An 18040-nucleotide genomic window follows, 5' to 3' on the forward strand; every position below is an offset into this window, starting at 1 on the left:
AAATGTTTAGTACCCTTCCCCAGATCTGTGCCTCGACACAATCCGGTCTCAGAGCTCCTTCGACCTCATGGCTTGGTTTTTGCTCTGACATGCACTGTCAACTGTGGGACCTTATATAGACAGGACATGACTTGGAAAGGCACACAAACACCTATCAATTGAACTTACCCCAAGTGGACTCCAAGTTGTAGAAACATCAAGGATGACCAATAGACACAGAATGCACCAGAGCTCAATTTCAAGTTTCATAGCAAATGGTCTGAATACTTATGTAAATGACGGATCTGTTTTTTCATTTGCAGTAAATTTGCAAAAACGTCAAAACCTATTTTTGCTTTGTCATTGTGGGGTATTGTGTGTAGATTGAGGGGGGGGGATCAAGTTTAGAATAAGGCTGTAATGTAACAAAAAGGTGGAAAAAGTGAAGGGGTCTGAATTAGAGGTCGACCGATTATTTTTCAACGCCGATACCAATTATTGGAGGACCAAAAAAAGCCGATACCGATTAAAAGCCGACGATTTTTTTAAATTTGTAATAATGACAATTACAACAATACTGAATGAACACTTATTTTAACTTAATATAATACATCAATAAAATCAATTTAGCCTCAAATAAATAATGAAACGCGTTCAATTTGGTTTAAATAATGCAAAAACAAAGCGTTGTAGAAGAAAGTAAAATTGCAATATGTGCCATGTAAAAAAGCTAACGTTTTAGTTCCGTGCTCAGAACATGAGAACATATGAACGTAACATGAGTCTTCAATATTCCCAGGTAAGAAGTTTCAGGTTGTAGGTATATTATAGGAATTATAGGACTATTTCTCTCTATACGATTTGTATTTCATACACCTTTGACTATTGGATGTTCTTATAGGCGCTTTAGTATTGCCAGTGTAAGAGTAAAGCTTCCGTCCCTCTCCTTGCTCCTACCTGGGCTCAAACCAGGAACACATCGAAAACAGCCACCCTCGAAGCAGCGTTACCCATGCAGAGCAAGGGGAACAACCACTCCAAGTCTCAGAGCGAGTGACGTTTGAAACGCTATTAGCCGGCACCCCGCTAACTAGCTAGCCATTTCACATCGGTTACACCAGCCTAATCTTGGGAGTTGATAGGCATGAAGTCATAAACAGCGCAATGCTTGAAGCATTGCGAAGAGCTGCTGGCAAAACGCACGAAAGTGCTGTTTGAATGAATGCTTATGAGCCTGCTGGTGCCTACTACCGCTGAGTCAGATTGCTCTATCAAATCATAGACTTAATTATAATATAATAAAAACACAGAAATATGAGAGACTTAGGTCATTAATATGGTCGAATCCGGAAACTCTCGAAAACAAACCGTTTTCTTTCAGTGAAATACGGAACCGTTCCGTATTTTATCTAACGGGTGGCATCCCTAAGTCTAAATATTCCTGTTACATTGCACAACCTTCAATGTTATGTCATAATTACGTAAAATTCTGTCAAATTAGTTCGCAACGAGCCAGGCGGCCCAAACTGTTGCATATACCCTGACTCTGCGTGCAATGAATGGAAGAGAAGTGACACAATTTCCCCTGGTTAATATTGCCTGCTAACCTAGATTTCTTTTAGCTAAATATGCAGGTTTAAAAATATATACTTCTGTGTATTGATTTTAAGAAAGGCATTGATGTTTATCGTTAGGTACAGTCGTGCAACGATTGTGCTTTTTTCGCAAATGCGCTTTTGTTAAATCATCCCACGTTTGGCGAAGTTGGCCGTCTTTGTTAGGAAGAAAGTCTTCACACAGTTCGCAACGAGCCAGGTGGCCCAAACTGCTGCATATATCCCGACTCTGTTGCGACACATTTTCCCTAGTTAAAAGAAATTCATGTTAGCAGGCAATATTAACTAAATATGCAGGTTTAAAAATATACTGCTCAAAAAAATAAAAGGGAACACTTAAACAACACAATGTAACTCCAAGTCAATGACACGTCTGTGAAATCAAACTGTCCACTTAGGAAGCAACACCGATTGACAATAAATGTCACATGCTGTTGTGCAAATGGAATAGACAACAGGTGGAAATTATAGGCAATAAGCAAGACACCCCCAATAAAGGAGTGGTTCAGCAGGTGGTGACCACAGACCACTTCTCAGTTCCTATGCTTCCTGGCTGATGTTTTGGTCACTTTTGAATGCTGGCGGTGCTTTCACTCTAGTGGTAGCATGAGACGGAGTCTACAACCCACACAAGTGGCTCAGGTAGTGCAGCTCATCCAGGATGGCACATCAATGCGAGCTGTGGCAAGAAGGTTTGCTGTGTCTGTCAGCGTACTGTCCAGAGCATGGAGGCGCTACCAGGAGACAGGCCAGTACATCAGGAGACGTGGAGGAGGCCGTAGGAGGGCAACAACCCAGCAGCAGGACCGCTACCTCCGCCTTTGTGCAAGGAGGAGCACTGCCAGAGCCCTGCAAAATGACCTCCAGCAGGCCACAAATGTGCATGTGTCTGCTCAAACGGTCAGAAACAGACTCCATGAGGGTGGTATGAGGGCCCGACGTCCACAGGTGGGGGTTGTGCTTACAGCCCAACACCGTGCAGGACGTTTGGCATTTGCCAGAGAACACCAAGATTGGAAAATTCGCCACTGGCACCCTGTGCTCTTCACAGATGAAAGCAGGTTCACACTGAGCACGTGACAGACGTGACAGAGTCTGGAGACGCCGTGGAGAACGTTCTGCTGCCTGCAACATCCTCCAGCATGACTGGTTTGGCGGTGGGTCAGTCATGGTGTGGGGTGGCATTTCTTTGGGGGGCCGCACAGCCCTCCATGTGCTCGCCAGAGGTAGCCTGACTGCCATTTGGTACCGAGATGAGATCCTCAGACCCCTTGTGAGACCATATGCTGGTGCGGTTGGCCCTGGGTTCCTCCTAATGCAAGACAATGCTAGACCTTATGTGGCTGGAGTGTGTCAGCAGTTCCTGCAAGAGGAAGGCATTGATGCTATGGACTGGCCCGCCCGTTCCCCAGACCTGAATCCAATTGAGCACATCTGGGACATCATGTCTCGCTCCATCCACCAACGCCACGTTGCACCACAGACTGTCCAGGAGTTGGCGGATGCTTTAGTCCAGGTCTGGGAGGAGATCCCTCAGGAGACCAACCCGCCACCTCATCAGGAGCATGCCCAGGCGTTGTAGGGAGGTCATACAGGCACGTGGAGGCCACACACACACTACTGAGCCTCATTTTGACTTGTTTTAAGGACATTACATCAAAGTTGGATCAGCCTGTAGTGTGGTTTTCCACTTTAATTTTGAGTGTGACTCCAAATCCAGACCTTCATGGGTTGATAAATTGGATTTCCATTGATTATTTTTGTGTGATTTTGTTGTCAGCACATTCAACTATGTAAAGAAAAAAGTATTTAATAAGATTATTTCTTTCATTCAGATCTAGGATGTGTTGTTTAAGTGTTCCCTTTATTTTTTTGAGCAGTGTATATACTTGTGTATTGATTTTAAGAAAGACATTGATGTTTATGCTCCAACGTGTACCTAACTAATGAGTCCTTTTCCGCGAATGCGCGCCGCATCGATCATATGCAACGCAGGACAGGCTAGATAAATTAGTAATATCAACCATGTGTAGTTAACTACTGATTATGAATGATTGTTTTTTTATATAGATAAGTTTAATGCTAGCTAGCAACTTACCTTGGCTTCTTACTGCATTCGCGTTACAGGCCGGCTCCTCGTGGAGTGCAATGTAAAGCGGGTGGTTAGAGCGTTGGACTAGTTAACCGTAAGGTTGCAAGATTGAATCCCCGAGCTGACAAAGTAAAAATCTGTCGTTCTGCCCCTGAACAAGGCAGTTAACCCACCGTTCCTAGACCGTCATTGAAAATAAGAATGTGTTCTTAACCGACTTGCCTAGTTAAATAAAGGTGTTAAAAAAAATGTCATCGGTGTCCAAAAATACCGATTACCAATTGTTATGAAAACTTGAAATGGGCCCTAATTAAATCGGCCATCCCAATAAATCGGTCGACCTCGTCTGAATACTTCCCAAATGCACTGTATTCAAACAGGCACAAGAGATGCCATTAGCCATCCACCAGGTCAATGAGAAACACAGCGGTATACCTTATTCACCACCAAACCAACTCAGTCCAAACATTAAACACAGCCTTTCATAATTAGGTTTGTGTCCACTAATGGACTAGCCTATATTGGAAGTAGACTCATTGTATAGACCTAGGCCATCTCACAAATGGCACCCTATTTTCCTGTAGAGTGCACTACTTTTGACAGGCTCTGGTCAAAAGTATTGCAATATATAGAGAATAGGCTGCCATTTGGGATAATCCCATGGGCCTTTCCCTTCTCATTGTGGCAGTAATGAACAGAGACAGCTAGGAAACATCAGCATCTTCCCTCTGAATCTGTAAGATGCAAAAGGATTTACATACTGACAACAGATCAGCAGAGCACGTCAGGCTGTTCATCTGACAGCAGCAGCCAATATCAATCACTACAGATAACAGAGGGAGTTTTTTTAAATTTATGACACAGCATCCCCTATAACATTGCATAGGCGAGACATCTGGAGTAGCTAAACAGTAGCTGAAACAGAATCAAAACCTATGGAAGCGGTCCTTTTATTTATACAATCGAACAGCATACAATTGAGGTTATTTTGGTGCAAAGACAGTTGTGTGTTGCTGACATTAATACATCTCTGTGTAGGATTGATGGAGTTGGAGTAGTATCTAAATTATTCACTACAGTACATGCATCTGAATCCCTGGCAATAGGCTGTGACTAGGCTACCTAGATCAAAAATCTGTCTGAGTCCTTATTCTCCAACCTTTTCCCCAAAGTGTGCACTTGCACACTATCTTGCATGGATTAACAATGATGGAAACTCCCTCCAGCCAATGCTTTAACCAATCCAAGTCTTTTAAATCCATTTAGGAAAGTGGGCAAGTACAAACTTCAGGAGAATCAAGACACAGTTTTAGTGTTGTGCTGCTGTGGCTATGTGCATAACTGAGCACTTCCAAAATGCTTCTGCTGCCTTGACAATGATCACTGATTATATGCCTGTGAGCACAGCCAAAATAACAGCCAAAGACTAGTCATCAGCATTCTATTAGGAAACCTTCCTTGGTTTTTGTCCCCCAAATGGCAACCTACTCCCTATGTAGTACGCTACTTTGACAGGGTTCGAGACTGCGACCAAAACATTTGGCTTTGACTTGGCAGTGCGGCACACATTTTTTGGTCATAGAGTGCCAGCAAATTTTTTGTTGTTGTTGCTGGTCACAGTTTCTGGTTTAGATTTTTTGGGTATGCAACGGGCATGCAAACCAGGTATCCCAAAAGCTTGTTACGAAGTCTTTGCAACGCACAATTTAGTCATGTGCTGTTTGAATGAACATTTCTAAAGGCTTTCCAAAAAAACCTTCCCAATTAAAATGTTGGACTGCAAAGTAGGCCTCTACCTGGCAAAATTATATTATGATTTGTAAATGCCCCTTAATTATTATAGTAGAAAGGTTAAGATATAAAAGTAAACAAACTAAATCATGAAAATCTATTTTGTAAACTGATATTAAATTAACAAACCCGTTTGAAAAACTAAACTGAAAAGTATCTTTGACCCCAAAAATAACTACTCTGAACAAAAATAAACATGTAAAGTGTTGGTCCCATGTTTCATGAGCCAAAATTAAATATCCCAGAAATATTCCACAGAAAAAGTATTTCTCTCAAATATTCCACAAATGTTTACATCCTTGTTAGTTAGCATCCTTTGCCAAGATAATCCATCCACCTGACAGGTGTGGCATATCAAGAAGCAAGGATCATTACACAGGTCCACCTTGTGCTGGGAAAATAAAAGGGCACTCTAAAATGTGCAGTTTTATCACAACACCACAGATGTCTCAAGCTTTGAGGGAGCGTGCAATTGGCATGCTGACTGCAGGAATGTCCACCAGAGCTGTTCCCAGAGAATTGAATGTCCATAAGCCGCCTCCAACTTCGTTTTAGAGAATTTGGCAGTACGTCCAACTGGCCTCACCACCGCAGACCACATGTATGGTGTCGTGTGGGCGAGAGGTCTGCGGATGTCAACATAGTGAACAGATTGCCCCATATGGCGGCGGGATTATGTATGGTCAGGCATAAACTACAGACAGCGAACACAATTGCATTTTATCTGTGTCAATTTGAATGCAGAGATCCCGAAGCCCATTGTTTTGCCATTCATCCGCCGCCATCGCCTCATGTTTCAGTATGATAATGCACGGCCCCATGTGTCAAGGATATGTACACAATTCCTGGAAGCTGAAAATGTCCCAGTTCTTCCATGATCTGCATACTCAGACATGTCACCCATTGAGTATGTTTGGGATGCTCTGGATCAACGTGTACAACACCGTGTTCCAGTTCCTGCCAATATCCAGCAACGTCACACAGCCACTGAAGAGAAGTGGGACAAGATTACACAATCAGCATGTGGGAACTCCTTCAAGACTGTTGGGAAATCTGATCATAATTCTATCCTCCTGATTCCTGCTTACAAGCAAAAATGTAAGTAGGAAGCACCAGTGACTTTGTCTATAAAAAAAAGTCCTTCCACCAGTTTCGGCGCTATTCCTTTTAAATCCAAGTCAAATTGACTTAAATTTAAATTAAGAGTGATGCACCTATATGATATTGTCGGCCGATACTCAATATTTTCCTTGCCGAAAAGCCCGATACCGATAAAAAAAAATTGCGTCCTTTTAAGCATTCTAGTACAGTTAAATAGTTAACACACACATGGACGCAGCGGTCTAATGCACTGTATCTCAATGTCACTACTGTCCCTGGTTCGAATCCAGGCTGTATCACCTCATTTGTTCAGTCGTTTCATTATTAAACAGGATTTCTACGGAATGCCGTTCGGGTCTTTGCGTGTCAAAAAAGAAACGTCAAATAACACCTGTTTTCCTGTTTTGCTAGCTAACTATAAAGAACTGTCTTATAAATTAGGGTTATTTGATTAATGGTGGTCGACCCATCTAAGCGAAGCTAGCCACAATAAGGATTAGCCACAATTACAGACTTTGCGGTTATCCTTCAAAATAAAAGTATGGCATAATTCTACTATTTGTCTTCATTTGCATTACTGTCAATGAGATACTTTTATTTTGAAGACAAATTCCACTATTGTGCCTAATCCTTATTGTGGCTAGCTTCACAACACATAACCCGGTCAGGTCGAGCCTCACTAGCCAGATGAAGCAGGCTGGCTGCTTATAACGTTAGCTTTGGGCAAAAGGGTTAAAGTAGCTGGCTAGCTATTTATTTTCATGAACTGAAGTTAAATTTCAATAGGCGAACAACAAGTGGCTACCTAGCTAATACTTACAAGGATTCCAAAATCATTGCTAAGAATAATGAAAATGACTGCCGTTTCTACTGGTCATTGTTTCCAGGCTGGTTGTATTGGTGCTAGCTAGGTACCAAGCTAAAGCAAGCTAGCTACCCCAGAAGTTGCGGTAGAACAAATAATGTTTTATTACCAACGCGATATTGTAAACACATCATTCATGACCAGTGTTTGCAGACTTTTGTACAGCTTTGACAGTGCTACTGATAGTAATGGTGGCGCATGGCTTGCACGTGCAAATTCAGAACACACAACATTCTATAATAGAACTGTGTTATTTGACATGTCAAATTAAAAGCTTATTTAACGGGTCAAATAGTGTTATTTCAGGTACATCTTTTTTGACACGCAAAAGACCCAAACGGCGTTCCATAGTATGTCACAAAGCTAATAGCAGTGACGCTATATTACTGTGTAACTAAGTTAGGGCAACATCTGAACAATAGCGCACTTGATAACGTTAGTGTGTACCGGTACTCGACATGTCGCGAAAACCAACATCACCCACAGAGAACGGTTGATTGTGAAGGGCAATGAATTCCATAATCATGGCGTTAATGGATTTCGCCTTTGAGTTGTCTTACTGAAATGTTCTTACTCTTTCAAATGACTGCTTGACCCACACAGCAGACATTGTGGGCTAGGTTAGGAATGCTGTGTTGCAGGTGTAGCGCAAAATTTTACGTAGTGTCATTACGTAATGTACCTACGTTATATACAGTTGAAGTCGGAAGTTTACATACACTTAGGATGGATTCATTAAAACTCGTTTTTCAACCACTCCACAAATTTCTTGTTAAACTATAGTTTTGGCAAGTCGGTTAGGACATCTACTTTGTGCATGACAAAAGTTATATTTCACTGTATCACAATTCCAGTGGGTCAGAAGTTTACATACACTAAGTTGACTGCCTTTAAAAAGCTTGGAAAATTCCAGAAAATGATGGCTTGGCTTTAGAAGCTTCGGCTAGGCTAATTGAGTCAATTGGAGGTGTACCTGTATTTCAAGGCCTACCTTCAAACTAAGTGCCTCGTTGCTTGACATCATGGGAAAATCAGAAGAAAAAAAAATCAGCCAAGACCTCAGTAAAAAAAAAATGGTATACCTCCACAAGTCTGGTTCATTTTTGGGAGAAATTTCCAAATACCTGAAGGTACCACGTTCATCTGTACAAAAAAATAGTAAGCAAGTATAAACACAATGGGATGAAGCAGCCATCATACCTCTCAGGAAGGAGACGCATTCTGTCTCCTAGAGTTGAACGTACTTTGGTGTGAAAAGTGCAAATCAATCCCAGAACAACAGCAAAGGACCTTGTGAAGATGCTGAAGGAAACAGGTACAAAAGTATCTATAACCCCAGTAAAACGAGTCCTATATCGACATATCCTGAAAGGCCGCTCAGCAAGGAAGAAGTCACTGCTCCAAAAACTCCATAAAAAAGCCAGACTACGGTTTGCAACTGCACATGGGGACAAAGATTGTACTTTTTGGACAAAAGTCCTCTGGTCTGATGAAACAAAAATAGAACTGTTTGGCCATAATGACTATCGTTATGTTTGGAGGAAAAAGGGGGAGGCTTGCAAACCGAAGAACATCATCCCAACCGTGAAGCACGGGGGTGGCAGCATCATGTTGGGAGGGTGCTTTGCTGCAGGAGTGAGTGGTGTACTTCACAAAATAGATGGCATCATGAGGTAGGAAATTATGTGGATATATTGAAGCAACATGTCAAGACATCAGTCAGGAAGTTAAAGCTTGGTCGCAAATGGGTCTTCCAAATGGACAATGACCCCAAGCATACTTCCAAAGTTGTGGCAAAATGGCTTAAGGACAACAAAGTCAAGGTATTGGAGTGGCCATCACAAATCCCTGATGTCAATCCCTTACAAAATTTGTGGGCAGAACTGAAAAAGCATGTGTGAGCAAGGAGGCCAATAAACCTGACTCAGTTACACCAGCTCTGTCAGGAGGAATGGGCCAAAATTCACCCAACTTATTGTGGGAAGCTTGTGGAAGGCTACCCGAAACATTTGACCCAAGATAAACAATTTAAAGGCAATACTACCAAATACTAATTGAGTGCATGTAAGCTTCTAACCCACTGGGAATGTGATGAAAGAAGTAAAAGCTGAAATAAATCACTACTATTATTCCAACATTTCACATTCTTAAAATAAAGTGGTGATCCTAACAGGCTGACTACACCGCTCAAGTTGTGTGCGCGAGCGCTGCGAAATAAATGTAGACATCTGTTATTCAATTATTGCACCCACACCGCCAACAAGCGTCTGCGTTGCCAAGAGCTAAAATAAAAATCAGCTCTATTTCTGAAGCAGATCACACTGTAGGTCCTGCCTCTCCCATCTCCTCATTGGTTTATAGAAGCAGGTACCCACGTGCCATCTCCTTATTGGTTATACCCACGTGGGTGACTAAAAGACGAACGAGGTCAGTGGCGGTAATGCACCTAATTTATGAAAGTTGCCAATAGCAATATAAAGTCAAGAGAAGAAGAAGCCTGGAAAGAGGAGAGATGACTAGAAACGATTCGGTTGACCGTTTTGTGTGTGGATTAATTGGCGGAGTAGAGGACCTTGTGCATTTCAGGTAAAATAACAACTCAATGTTTATATCCCAGGACAAATTAGCTAGCAAGTGCAAGCTAGCTAGCTAGCTTAATTGCCATAAATGTTTAATGCTTTTCGACCTGTCCCCAAATTAATATACTGCTCAAAAAAATAAAGGGAACACTTAAACAACACATCCTAAATCTGAATGAAAGAAATAATCTTATTAAATACTTTTTTCTTTACATAGTTGAATGTGCTGACAACAAAATAACACAAAAATAATCAATGGAAATCCAATTTATCAACCCATGGAGGTCTGGATTTGGAGTCACACTCAAAATTAAATTTAGTAGTGTGTGTGGCCTCCACGTGCCTGTATGACCTCCCTACAACGCCTGGACATGCTCCTGATGAGGTGGCGGATGGTCTCCTGAGGGATCTCCTCCCAGACCTGGACTAAAGCATCCGCCAACTCCTGGACAGTCTGTGGTGCAACGTGGCGTTGGTGGATGGAGCGAGACATGATGTGCTCAATTGGATTCAGGTCTGGGGAATGGGCGGGCCAGTCCATAGCATCAATGCCTTCCTCTTGCAGGAACTGCTGACACACTCCAGCCACATGAGGTCTAGCATTGTCTTGCATTAGGAGGAACCCAGGGCCAACCGCACCAGCATATGTTCTCACAAGGGGTCTGAGGATCTCATCTCGGTACCTAATGGCAGTCAGGCTACCTCTGGCAAGTACATGGAGGGCTGTGCGGCCCCCCAAAGAAATGCCACACCACACCATGACTGACCCACCGCCAAACCGGTCATGCTGGAGGATGTTGCAGGCAGCAGAACGTTCTCCACGGCGTCTCCAGACTCTGTCACGTGCTCAGTGTGAACCTGCTTTCATCTGTGAAGAGCACAGGGCGCCAGTGGCGAATTTGCCAATCTTGGTGTTCTCTGGCAAATGCCAAACGTCCTGCACGGTGTTGGGCTGTAAGCACAACCCCCACCTGTGGACGTCGGGCCCTCATACCACCCTCATTGAGTCTGTTTCTGACCATTTCAGCAGACACATGCACATTTGTGGCCTGCTGGAGGTCATTTCGCAGGGCTCTGGCAGTGCTTCTCCTGCTCCTCCTTGCACAAAGGCGGAGGTAGCGGTCTTGCTGCTGGGTTGTTGCCCTCCTACGGCCTCCTCCACGTCTCCTGATGTACTGGCCGGTCTCCTGGTAGCGCCTCCATGCTCTGGACACTACGCTGACAGACACAGCAAACCTTCTTGCCACAGCTCGCATTGATGTGCCATCCTGGATGAGCTGCACTACCTGAGCCACTTGTGTGGGTTGTAGACTCCGTCTCATGCTACCACTAGAGTGAAAGCACCGCCAGCATTCAAAAGTGACCAAAACATCAGCCAGGAAGCATAGGAACTGAGAAGTGGTCAGTGGTCACCACCTGCAGAACCACTCCTTTATTGGGGGTGTCTTGCTAATTGCCTATAATTTCCACCTGTTGTCTATTCCATTTGCACAACAGCATGTGAAATTTATTGTCAATCAGTGTTGCTTCCTAAGTGGACAGTTTGATTTCACAGAAGTGTGATTGACTTGGAGTTTTTTGAGCAGTGTATAATTGGTTCAGAGTTTGTTTTGATATTTTAACCTGCGTGTCGTGATCGCGTTTGGTGTGGGAGGACAAAATAAATTTATGCACGATGGCGCACACTCGCAGCCGGTTTGGGTTCTGTGTAACTGACTTAAAATCTAGGTGGAACAACAACAAAAAACGCAACAATTTCAAAGATTTTACTGAGTTCATAAGGAAACCATTCAATTGAAATAAATTCATTAGGCCCTAATCTATGGATTTCATACGACTGGGAATACAGATATGCATCGGTTGGTCAAAGTTACATTAAACTGAGAGAAATAAGCCTTGTGCACACAATGAGAGAAATAAGCTTTTTGTGAATATCTTATTTCAGCTCATAAAACCTGGGACCAACACTTTACATGTTGCATGTATAATAACCTTCTCTACACTGTACAGTACAAAAACAGTTGGCCGAACTGTATTTTCATAGGCGTGCAATTGAATTAAAGGGCTAGGGATTTTTTGGGGGCCCACCAATCTTTAGGTAAAAAAAAAATAATAACCTACAACTCACCAGCTAAAAACAAGTTAAATTTAGGGAATCTGATTAAGTACCCAGCCCGAAAAAAAATAAAGATGTGATTGTGTCTCAATGTAGTCATCTATGATTTATTTATTTTTTCTAAAATACAAATCTCATTGTGCTTAGTTGTGGTCAATTTGCAGTGTATTATAATTATGTTCCGGCCCCTTAACCATCCACCCCGACAAAAGTTCCCAAGAGATAACTGATTTATTTAGGGCCCTACAACTGTAGAATGACTCTTCAAAATCATTAACAATAACACAGAGATTTGGGCAAACAAAACGCAAATATGATATTGTTGCATTAAAATGTAATTTGTGTATGGAGGGTAGGTTGTTATAGGCTACTTGCTCAGGCCACAAATTAAAGATACAATTTTAATTATGCATGCATCATGCGCTTTCAGAGGCCGTTATTCTTTCATTCGGGACGGTTGGCACTAGCCCGGTGTGCCACTGGCCACGTCAAGCCCAGAAAGGGCATGCTATTTTAAAAGATGGCTAGACATTATTAGCCTGGTTCTGTATGGAATGCAGGTACATTATGGGACACAGGTCAGGTCATTATCGCTGCTCAGGGGGCAAAATAAAATTGGTGTACTGGTGCCATCAACTGAAGAAGTTTTAGCCACCAGTGGAAAAAGTTGATTGTAGGGCTCTAGATTAGGGCCCATAGTGCACTACTACATAAACAAGGAATAGGGTGGCATTTGGGATGCAGCCTTAACTTCACTTGCACCCACTGGGCTGGCACAAAAACAGAGCCATTCTACAGAGGAGAGGAGAGGTAGAACAAAAAGCCTATAAATTATACCCAGGAGCTTCAGGCAGAGCTACAGTAGACAGAACGCCAGGCCCATTCTCATAAAAGGAAATTACTTCATCAGACTGACTTACTCAGGCTTCTATGTCTGCGTTCCAAATAGCTCCCTATTCCCCTGCCTATGGTCATAAATTGTGCACCATTTAAGGAATAGGGTGCCAATTTGGATGCATCCCATTTCACTGTTCAGAACCCTACGAATGTCTGCAGCCAACCAACCTCTTAGACTGTGGCACAGTAATAGGCCCACAGTCTCTCTGTTGTCCTCCATTACTGGAAGATAAACTGGCTAATTTGTCTCTGTACCTGGTTCTCTGAAAGGCACAGCCCATTGTTCATTGCAGAGAAGTCAGGTTGTTGACTAGACTGAGCATGGAATGCAAGGATTTAGGCAAGCTCTCATTCATTCATTATATATATATATATACACACACACAGTCATTGTAGTGTGGCCATAGCAGTGCAGGCTCCCTGGAGCAAATTAGGATTAAGTGCCTTGCTCAAGGGCACGTTGAACGATTTTTCACCTTGTCGGCTTGGGTATTCGAACCAGCGACCTTTTGGTTACTGGCCCAATGTTTTAACGGCTAGCCTACCTGCCGCCGCACCCGATACCCTGCTACAATGGGTAACAATGGGGTTAGGTCGCGGCAGGTAGCCTAGTGGTTAAGACATTGGGCCAGTAAACGAAACGTTACTGGTTTGAATCCCCGAGCCGATTAGGTAGAAAAATCTGTGGATGTGCCCTTGAGCAAGGCACTTAACGCCAATTTCTCCTGTAAGTCGCTCTGGATAAGATCGTCTGCTAAATGACCAAAACGTCAAATGTTAGCCAGCGAAACTGAACATCTCACCAACAAAGAGGCCAATATTATTCAAATGAATGCAAAGGCAGACACTTGAAAATACCATCAAATTATACAGCCTACCCTGGGATTCCGAATCCAGCTAATGCTAACTAGTCAGCCTCATTCTCTGAGGCCTGGGTATGATTCCCAAATGGCTCCTTATGAGTGCACTACTTTTAAATCAGGGCCCATTTGGGCCTCATTCCATGAGGTCTGTGTTGGTGTACTAGGAAATGACGTACGGTGCATTTGGAAAGTATTCAGACCCCTTGACTTTTCACATTATAGCCTTATTTCTAAAATTGATTTAATTGTTTTTTTCCCCCCTCTCAAATCAACACCCCATGATGACAAAGCAACAAAAAAAATCTAATCTTTGTGCAAACCCCCCCCCGGAATAATCACATTTACATAAGTATTCAGACCCTTTACTCAGTACTTTGTTGAAGCACCTTTGCCAGCGATTAGAGCCTCGAGTCTTCTTGGGTATGACGCTACAAGCTCGGCACACCTGCATTTGGGGAGTTTCTCCCATTCTTCTCTGCTGTTCCTCTCAAGCTCTGTCAGGTTGGATGGGGAGCGTCGCTGCCCAGCTATTTTCAGGTCTCTCCAGAGATGTTCGATCGGGTTCAAGTCCGGGCTCTGGCTGGGCCACTCAAGGACATGTCCCAAAGCTACTCCTGCATTGTCTTGGCTGTGTGCTTAGGGTCGCTGTCCTGATGGAAGGTGAACCATTGCCCCAGTCAGGTCCTGAGCAATCTCTGTACTATGCTCTGTTCATCTTTCCCCTCGATCCTGACTAGTATCCCAGTCTCTGACGCTGAAAAAACAGCCACACAGCACGATGCTGCAACCCCACTTCGCCGTAGGGATGGTGCCAGGTTTCCTCCAGATGCAACGCTTGGCATTCAGGCCAAAGAATCTTGTTTTTCATGGTCAGAGTCCTTAAGGTACCTTTTGGCAAACTGTCACAAGCGGGCTGTCATGTGCCTTTTACTGAGGAGTGGCTTCCATCTGGTCACACTACCATGAAGGCATGATTGGTGGAGTGCTGCAGAAATCGTTGTCCTTCTGAAAGATTCCCATCCCATCCACCTCCCTGACCAAGGCCTTTCTTCCCCCGATTGCTCAGTTTGGCCAGGCAGCCAGCTCTAGTAGGAATCTTGGTGGTTCCAAACTTCTTGGGGACATTCAATGCTGCAGAAATGTTTTGGTACCCTTCGCCAGATCTGTGCCTCGAAACAATTCTGTCTCGGAGCTCTACAAAAAATTCCTTCGACCTCATGGCTTGGTTTTTGCTCCGACATGGGACTGTGGGACTTTATAGGTGTGTGCCTTAACAAATCATGTCAAATCAATTGAATTTTGTAGAAACATCTCAAGAATGATCAATGAAAACAGGGTGCACCGGGGAGCTCAATTTAGTCTCATAGCAAAGGGTCTGAATACTTAGGTAAAATGTATGTTTTATTATTTTTATACATTTGCAAACATTTCTAAAAACCTGTTTTTACTTTGTTATTATGGGGTATTGTGTGTGTATATTGACGAGGAAAAAAGGATTTAATCCATTTTAGAATATGGCTGTAACGTAACAAAATGTGGTAAAAGTCAAGGGGTCTGAATACTTTGAATGCATGCACTCTAAGCGTGGTGAGCTTCTATTCAAATAAATCTAGACAAAGAAATGTTCACAGTCCTCACTGCCTACTCAAATGACATTATATCCCTCCCCCATAAAAACACCACACCCCTAATCCATCCAACTGTTCCCAGTAATACTTTAAAAGAGAATGTGCCAATGGCAACATATGACTCTCTCATAGGTATGAATGTGGTGGGACACATGGGTTGTGTCCGGGACCATACTTCTTATACAGTGAACTACTTTTGACATATGTTATATAACCGTGCTGGCATTGTTTTCTCCTTTTTCATGTCCCAACAGTGAGTTGAGTAGCTGTGATTGTTTTATCGGATTTATTTGGCGTAGACTACAGCCAGACAGTAGCCTGTGAGATTGGAGTCAATAAATTGTCAGTTCGAGAACTGTTTTGTACTTTCAATTATGATCTAGGTCATTACAATGTGTTATACTTGGGGCCAAAAGTTTTCCTCCAAACTACATCATGACATAACAAACATGCTCATTTATGAGTAATCCGCCATTAACTACCCAGTAATCATGACCAGATGCCACACCCTTGGCTTCTACATTTGACACGACTGTAGCTACGATGCAAGGACTTCTTCCTCCAGTTTCAACCTCCATTCATCCACAATCTACATCTCTTTGGGAATAAAAAAAAATATAAAAAATTCACTGTGCATGTGACAAATACAACTTCAATTGTTGATATACTGTTTATCATTCACGAAAGGAACATAATTAGGCTACAGCATTGAGGGAAGTGTTTGGGGTTTGATTGTGGTTATTTCTGGTAACTTGGAAGTCTATAAAGTTTGTCCCAACTGTAATGGTGGCTGTCATGGTGGCTGTCATTTACCTTTGACAAGGCCAAGGGGTGAGGTAGTGTAGTGAGCACTGAGATAGAGAACCTGACTCCGAGTCCTCTATCATAGTGCCGCACCCCAAATTGTTACAAATCTACAAAGCCCCCTTATCTTAATAGGCCGTTAGAAGTATAATTTGCACCAAGGAATTGGGCCTAGCTAAAACATTCCCCATTCAATACGCCCAACAAGTGACAGCTGTCAATGAGGCAATGGCATATGCTACGTGGTTATCCTTAGCTAGCTAGTAACTATCTAGTATTTCAAAACCACTCTTTAGGACTGGTATCTAACATTAACTTAACTAGTTAGCCAAAGGTTTGGTTGTAGCTAACTAGCTACAGTAGAAATCTTCGCCATCCCCTACCAAGCTAGCTAACGTTATCGTTAGCTACCCAGCTATACTTCTTTGTGTCCATGTCAATGAATAAAGTAGGCCGTGGACTTTGCTAACGTTAGGTTAGCTAGCTCTAGCTAATTAGCCAACAAGACAAAAAGTAACTAACGTTACCTAGTCTGGTTAACGTTCATTTAGCTGGCTAGCTGACACACAATGGTGTTGCTGCCGTCAAATGTGTTGTTACTCATTAGATTACATTTCAATGTGAGATATGAATCAATGTCTGGCTACCTATTATGACAACGAAGGAGTGAACCAGAAAGTGTCCTTGGCTGGTGTGGCTTTTAGCTAGCTAGCTGGCCCAAGCATCATGTGCTATGCTTAGTTTAGTTAGCCTAGCTAGCATTACAAAGGGGGGCTGTTTTTGTAGACCAATGTTTTCCGTGTTTGAATGCCAACTTACCGAGATAGACACTTGATCCTCCCCTGTAAACTTTGGTATGTATTTATCCCCTCTTGCCACCTCTGAACTGTTCAATGGTCTAAAACGGCACATCACTTTGATGGTGCACTCGGCCGGGTCCGCCATCTTCGCCGCTGATGGAAAGTCACAACTGACAAGATCCTGCTAGCTAGCTGTGCTACAACAGGAGAAGCGCCGGGTCGCTCTGTGCCTGTCGGAGGCAAACAGATGCCGCACCCGTGAATGCTGGTTGAGTTAGGTCAATCTCTTCCCTCCTCGGAAAACGCAGCAAGTCGACTATTCATCAGAAATATACATTTAAAAGGACATCCATTGAAAAGGTGGAAGTCATGTTGACGCACCTACTGTACTCTAGACTTGTACTTCGAGTAGGGAGGGACCCCTGTGTCTGCTATGCCATGGAACACCGTCTGTATGCGGCTGTGAATAACCCACTGACGTCACCTCTGTAGGCGACTTCTTCGATGAGGCGGATGGCATCCAAGAAATGTCGCATTACCGACAGCTACTAGACTGGAGTACAACTTCCTTATACTTTGCTTGAAAAAAATAAATAAATACCCTACCATCTAACACTACTCAGAAAATAAATAAATAAAACATTCAATTATTAAAAAAAAAAAAAAAAACACCTCCCTACACCACTATTTAAATCTATTTAATCCTACCTCAGGCCAACAACCTGAAAGGATGGGACACGACCACTTATCACACCCAGTAACTCTTTTGATGTAAAATATCGCACACCCAAAAACCTCTGCAGCTGCCACCACAACCTCCATTTTCTGTGACTTACGTTCTATCCCTGCAGTACAGATGATAACCATTTCTATAAATACCAAAAATCCAATCTCACTGAAACCTATACA

At 42.9% G+C, this 18040-nt stretch overlaps 1 protein-coding gene across 1 annotated transcript in view; it reads right to left on the minus strand.

Moving 5' to 3' along the window:
• The window catches only part of LOC106590040 (kinesin-1 heavy chain), a 53024-nt gene extending 35395 nt beyond the window's left edge, over positions 1 to 17629 (minus strand). The window contains exon 1 of the mRNA XM_014180536.3: positions 17151 to 17629. Coding sequence (XP_014036011.2) covers positions 17151 to 17276 — 126 coding nt within the window. The 5' untranslated portion in view covers positions 17277 to 17629. The remainder of the gene's footprint in view (positions 1 to 17150) is intronic.
• Positions 17630 to 18040: the final 411 nt, after the last annotated feature.

This window comes from Salmo salar, chromosome 29, assembly GCF_965601325.2.
Source record: "Salmo salar chromosome 29, fSalSal1, whole genome shotgun sequence".
Lineage (NCBI taxonomy): Eukaryota > Metazoa > Chordata > Actinopteri > Salmoniformes > Salmonidae > Salmo > Salmo salar.